A 6,964-nucleotide genomic window follows, 5' to 3' on the forward strand; every position below is an offset into this window, starting at 1 on the left:
TTATATATATTTATATATCTCCTCTTTTAGCTCTTCCTAAAAATATTGGCATATAATTAATGTCGATAACATATATATTAAACAAGTATCTCTATTAAATTAATCATAAAGGTTAATAAAATATAATGACATAAATTTTACCTAATTGTTGCAACTAGCAAGTATCTCTATTGAAAATATTTGTTAATTATTACCGTATATAATTAGTGTATATATATATATATATATATATATATATATATATATATAAAGATTAATAGTGAATTGTTACCATTATTTATCATCTAAAAAATTCGTACTTCAAACATAGATTTATTATTTTTCATACCTAAAGGCTACTAACTACGATTCTATCAACAGTGTTACCTATGGTAGATTATATAATGAAAAAGTTTGAAAAATAAACGCAAAAATTATAAGGTTATGGAAAGTCTTATCCAAATTTGACAAGAACAAGACGTCTTCCATAGAAATGATTCTCATGGATGATAAGGTAAGTTGATTATTTTTCATGATTCTTTCAAGGGATGCTAGGTCCATTTTATAAATATTTTTGGTTCATATTTTAAGTTTATTTGATAAGTAAACCCTTGCATGAATCAAAAAATGTGCGATTTTATAGATTTATAAGTGCTAATAGCCTTTATATTTAATTTGTTTTATAGTGTGATAATAGCCAATATATTTGTTGGTGGATTTAACTATCTCTATATTATTTACAATCACATTCAGTATATATGTCTAATCTATTGAAAAAAGTAGATTATTAAAACCGATTAATAACTATTTTAGAGGTAATCTAATTAACACTAGATTAAAAAAACAATACATAATATATTACTTTTTTATTAATCAAATTATTATAATTCAAATTAATTTTTAAAAAATAATTTAAAATTATAATTTCAATATTATTACGGATAATTACACTTATTTATTAGATATTTATAGGATTCTAGGACCGTCTCCCTAGACGAGGCGTGGCGGGCTTCCCCGCTTGCCACCCTAGGTGACAACAAGCAAGGGAATGAAGGGAACACCTTGGAGAAAGCTGATGACGGTGGTGGCGAAAATGTAAATGGCGAAGATGCTATTGATGTTGATGACAGTGATGCAAAGCTCACTAAATCAGATCGTGCTTCTGATCGCGAGTCTCAAGTTAAGGTAGGTGATGGATTTTCCGTGTTGTATTGCATCTGTTGCTGCTGTGGTTTGTATAAGTGTTATCTATGTTCGTCTCTATGATGAGATTCTAGTGTTTGAATTGATAATCTTATGAGGAGTTTAAGGTCTGATATATAGCACATTTTTTTAGTTTTAATTAGCTCAGTGCCTTAAAGTCATTATAATAAAATCTAGTTGATAAAGAAGTTCCACACTGATAAACCTATTTAGGTATGTGTTCCTTTGTGTGGAGTTTGTATACATTAGAGATTTAGATGAGACTGTGTGCATTTGTGGTTTGCATTTAAAAAATTAGTTTGAGTCCGACGAAGATCAAAACAAATGGTAGTTAGTCGAATTGCTAATGTCAATTACAAAAATGGATCGAATGAGTTGCTAGATAGCATTTCCTGTCAACATTATTTGCTAGTATTGCTACACGTTCAAGCCTAGTTCAAGCCAAGTTCATTTTAAGTTTCTGGTTTCACATTTGCTGCAATTTTTTCTCAGGATATTAAACAGCGCCTCCAATAAGCAGAAAGAACAAATGCTACTAGATGCTAAGGTACAGCAACTCTAAGATCAACTCATTCAGGCTAAAATCTATCTTTCCTTGCCAGTAGTAAAAAGCAACTCCCATCTTACACGGGAACTACGACTACGGGTAAAGGAAGTTTCACGAACACTTGGAGATGCAAGCAAGGATTCTGGCTTACCTAGGAAGTAAGTAACTATAAGAACACTGTTGTTTTCCCTGTTTGTGTTCCCATGCTATCTTATTATATTCAAGTTTATGTTTTCTTCTTTAAGTTTCTTTTACTGCTGCTTATAAAAATGACGAGTAAGTAATTTCTCTACCAAGCTCCATTTCTCGTCATAATATGTGTCTTACTATTGGCAGTGCAAATGAGAGAATGAAGGCGATGGAACAAACTTTGTTGAAAGGGAAGCAAGCTCAAGATGATTGTGCTGCTGTTGTGAAGAAGCTTCGGGCTATGATCCACTCAACAGTGGAGCAGCTCCATGCACACAAGAAGCAGACTTTGTTCTTAACACAATTAACAGCAAAAACATTGCCAAAAGGTCCTCATTGTCTTCCACTGCGCCTTACAACTGAGTATTATAGCTTGAATTCTTCTCAGCAACAGTTCCCCAGTCAAGAGAAGTTAGAAGACCCTCGACTATACCATTATGCAATATTCTCAGACAACATATTGGCTGCGGCTGTTGTTGTGAATTCAACTGCTGTTAATGCTAAGGTATCTGTTTTTCAATGTTGCGAATTCTTGACATCAAAGGAAAAATGGTGGAGTGTGCTAGGGGTATAGCTGTGCTTTATCTATTTTAACTAAGAAAGATGGTTTCTATTTTATTTTTGCCCCAAGTTTGTGAAGTAAAAGAAATTAAAAATTATCAGCACTGATGCTGTTTCGATTCCCCATTGACATGACTTGCTTATAATAATTTTATTTAATGAATTTGCAGGACACCTCAAAGCATGTTTTTCACATTGTTACTGGGAGACTCAATTATGTGGCAATGAGGATGTGGTTTTTGGCAAATCCACCCGGCAATGCAACCATTCAGGTTCAGAACATTGAAGATTTTACTTGGTTGAACGCAAGTTATAGTCCTGTTCTTAGGCAGTTGGGCTCTCCATCCATGATTGATTATTACTTCAAGACTCATCCAGCAACTTCTGATTCAAACCTGATGTTTAGAAATCCAAAATATTTATCTATCTTGAATCATCTCCGTTTCTACCTTCCTGAGATCTTTCCAAAGCTCAACAAGGTGCTGTTCTTGGATGATGATATAGTTGTGAAGAAGGATCTGACTGGTCTTTGGTCAGTTGATCTGAAAGGCAATGTAAATGGTGCTGTAGAAACTTGTGGAGAAAGTTTTCATCGATTTGATCGTTATCTTAACTTCTCCCATCCTCTTATCGCAAAGAATTTTGACCCACGTATATTTGATTTAGTCGAATGGAAGAGGCAAAACATCACAGAGGTGTACCACAACTGGCAGAATCTGGTAAGTGATACAGTTTGGTTTACCTTTTCAGTATGTATCCCATATGATTGGTAATAAATTCACATAAATTATATGTAGATTAGTGACTTTTTTTTCACCATTAAACTTATTAGCTAATAAATAGGCATTTAAGGCATGTTATCAATATGTTTCATACTATCATTCAAAAATTGCGGATAGGAGTATGTATAATGATTTGAACTCGGTTTGACTGTTTGAGAAATGGAATGTATCATGTATGCAACATTAGGCAGTTTGCGATTTCCTTAAACTATTTTTTGACATATCTTGTTTCTTGGTCATAGAATCGTTGACTGATTTTTGTTTGCAATTAAATTGAATTACAGAATCATGATAGACAGTTGTGGAAGTTAGGAACACTGCCACCGGGTCTCATAACATTCTGGAAACAAACTTTCCCACTGAACCGATCTTGGCATGTCCTGGGTCTCGGCTACAACCCCAATGTCAACCAAAGAGATATTGATCGCGCTGCCGTTATCCACTACAATGGCAACTTGAAGCCATGGCTTGAGATAAGTATTCCCAAGTTCCGAAGTCATTGGACAAAGTATGTCGATTATGCATGTGTATTTGCGAGAATGCAACATCAACCCATAGAGATGTGTCTTCTTGGTACATTAAACCACTGATTGAAGTTTTCTTGGCACTAGCCATGCTGCAATGCACCGTACAGGTCTGCATTTTCATGTGTAGGGCTTCTAATTTTTTGCTAAAGCTTTACAATTCTTTTTGTATTGGTTTTCTCTGTTTTATGTCGGTATTTTTTGGATTTGGGCATAGTAGAGATTAAGAGTAAAAAATCAGAGTATCAATTTGCAACCATTGAACCTTGATCACTTACCAACAGAGATGCTAACTGTACTTGTAAATGAAAATAGCTATTTTTAAGTTCTCTCCTCTTTGCCTCTTTGTTGTAGCTTGTATCCTACCACTTCCCTAAACAATTCCTTTGTCTTGTAGTTGTACAATTCCTTGTTCTTTTATTGAAGTTGACACTCTTTTCAATACCCTTAATGCTATTAATCATTTTTTAAGCTCCTAACCCATCATTCATATTAACTTCATGTGGTTATGTTTTGATTTCAAATGGATTGTTATATGTTTCCTCACCTTGTTTCTGGTTTACAAGGATATATGTAGCTGCTAATATTGTAACAACTTAAACTATCTCTACTATGCTGGTTGCTCAGCTAAGAAGTTAGTTTGATGTAGTAAAACATAGCATCACCTTGCTGCAGTAAATGGTGAGCTTCTTGCCACCAGAATTGAGCTTCTCCTTCTAACTGATACGTGGCAAACTCCATATATTGGTTTTTCGGCACATGTTGAGCATGCAATGCTCTTTCCATGGCAAACTTGGTGCGGAATTTAGAATATCCACAACTTAACCGGCAAGTGCATTAGGTCATCTAAGTAATACCTCAGGTGAGTGAGGGTCGATCCCACGAAGATTGTCGGACTGAGTAACAATAGTTATCTAATTGGCTTAGTTAGGAAAACAAAAAAGGTTGTTTGATGATGTAATTCACATAAAACAATGAACAAGAGAATAAAGAAAGCAAATAAAAGGTTTGGTGTAAAAACAGTGAGAGAAAATAGTTAAAGTTTCGGAGATGTTTACTTTTCCAAATTAAAAGTTCTTACCAACTATTTTAACAATGCATGATTCATTTCATGGCAAACTGTAATTAACTAAACCCTAATCTCTTAGTGATTTAGTTTCCTCTAACCTTCATTAACTGCCACTCTCGTGGTCACTTAATTCCGATTAGAGGGTTAAGTTCAAAAACTAGTTTATAGCCACAAAAACCCTAATTACCCAAAGCTAACAGGATTATATGTCACATATCCCAATTAGTTCATGTAATTAGCAATTTAGGAGGAATTTGTTTTCAAAGTGTTGTTCAAGCGAGATAACTCTCTCGAGAATCACAAGAACTCATGTAGAATAAGGGTCATACTCTCGTTCCACCCAAATTCATAAGATTAAGAACGAACATTAATTAAAATAACAAAGCAATAATCTTAATTCATAAAAATAAACAGAGCTCCTAACCTTAACCAAGGAGGTTCAGTGGCTCATAATTTACAGAGAAAATTAGGGTTCTGAAAAGTGTGCGGAAGAGAAAAGATCCGGATCCCCTCTAAAGGGTAAATCTTTTTCCTTTTATATCTAACCTAATTTGATTTGAAAATAAAATAGAATAATAATGTCTAGGCCTAAAAAATTTTATTTGTAAATAAAAATAATTAAAATATGATAAAAGATAACAATTAAAAGCTAAATCCCACTAAAGATGCTTCCTTGGGTGAGTTTGACCCATATTCTGGCATTTAACTGGTATTTTTCTGGCGTTTAGCACTGGCAAGGGGAAGTTCTGGCATTTTTCTATCCTCTTCGGGTGCTAAACGCCAGGTTCGGTATTTAGCGCCAGAATTGGCAGTGAATACAGAAGAAAAGTATAGACTATTATATATCGTAAGAAAGCTCTAAAAGTTGGCTTTCCAATGCCGTTAAAACCACGTCAATTGAACCTCTGTAGTTTAAGTTAGGCTCGTTGGAATGCAAGGAGGTCAGGGTTGACAACATCCACTTTCTTCCTTTGTTTTTTGCACAAAACTATACCAAATTTGCCTGAATTTAACCTGAAATAATAAAAATATTAAAACAACCCAACGTAGCATCCAAAGAGGATTTTTGCACTAAAATATTATGAAACTAAATAAAATCTAATAAAAAATAACTAGAAAATGAAGGAAAAAAGGGTACAAGATGCTCACGCATCAATGATCATTGACCATTAACCCTTGTCAAGATCTTTCTTAATTGATTTCTTTAATTGCCTTAGTTTAATTGTTTTTTATATTTAGTTATTGTTTATTTCTTTAATTTCTTACTATTTACATTATTCGTTATTGCGACCGAACCTCTAATTTCTTTATAGCCAATAATTGAACACTCGATTGTAATTCTTAGGGAGAACGACCCGGAATACTACTTTCGGTTATTTTGATTTGTATTATGACAATCATTTAAACTTTAATTCTTGTTAATTGTTAGTTTAAAACTATACTTGCAATGCAATTCTTTTTGTGAAATTCTAGACCGACATAAATCCTCCAACAGAGAGGTGTTATATATTAAACAAGGTTATTGATTTTAATTTTCAAGTATAAAGAAACATTTTGATTTATTGCAATTCACCTTGGGGGTGTCAAGTGGGATTAGAATTTTTTTCTAGTTTCTCATAAACTTAAAAATGTGTCTCTCCTTGTTTTATTTTCATTGTCACATAATCTAAGTTATCTTGTCAAATTAAAATTTTTTATCATTAAGATTATCTTAATTTGGTCTCTCTTTCTTTTTTTTTTTTTTTTAAAGTGCAACTTGTTTCAAACAATCTAAGAGTGATGAGTCCAAAAGAGGAAAAAGACATAAATTAAGAGCAAACATGAGTGTTTACTACAAGAAAAATGCTAAATATCGTTAGATTTATCGTTGGATTTAGCGTCAGAAGTTACCGGCAGATTTGGCAATAAATTTGTCAAGTAAAAAAATTACTATCGTATTTGATTTTCCGACAGTAAATTCTCCGGTAATATTTGGAGGAAAAAAAAATTAGTGCAACCATTACCATTAGAATTACCGGTGGATAAATCCGCCCAACAAGCTCAATTAATGGAATGTTACGTTTTGGTTACACATAATGCATTACCGGCCGATAAATTCGACGGTAAATTT

General features: G+C 33.3%; 1 protein-coding gene across 1 annotated transcript; it reads left to right on the plus strand.

Moving 5' to 3' along the window:
- The first annotated feature begins 472 nt into the window (after window positions 1–472).
- LOC130974579 (probable galacturonosyltransferase 4) lies at window positions 473–3,879 on the plus strand. The gene is made up of 6 exons (XM_057899449.1): window positions 473–493; window positions 952–1,164; window positions 1,760–1,887; window positions 2,066–2,423; window positions 2,650–3,198; window positions 3,546–3,879. The coding sequence occupies exons 1-6, from the start codon at window positions 473–475 to the stop codon at window positions 3,849–3,851; spliced, it is 1,575 nt and encodes a 524-aa protein (XP_057755432.1). The 3' UTR covers window positions 3,852–3,879.
- The last annotated feature ends 3,085 nt before the right edge of the window (window positions 3,880–6,964 follow it).

Source organism: Arachis stenosperma, chromosome 4 (assembly GCF_014773155.1).
Source record: "Arachis stenosperma cultivar V10309 chromosome 4, arast.V10309.gnm1.PFL2, whole genome shotgun sequence".
In the NCBI taxonomy this organism is placed as follows: Eukaryota; Viridiplantae; Streptophyta; class Magnoliopsida; order Fabales; family Fabaceae; genus Arachis; species Arachis stenosperma.

Excerpts from the sequence above, each read along its gene's own strand:
- LOC130974579 (XM_057899449.1), top strand. The coding sequence starts at position 473 with ATGATTCTCATGGATGATAAG. Across the intron at positions 494-951 it reads TGATTCTCATGGATGATAAG|GATTCTAGGACCGTCTCCCT; the intron begins GTAAGTTGATTA and ends AGATATTTATAG. Across the intron at positions 1,888-2,065 it reads GATTCTGGCTTACCTAGGAA|TGCAAATGAGAGAATGAAGG; the intron begins GTAAGTAACTAT and ends TACTATTGGCAG.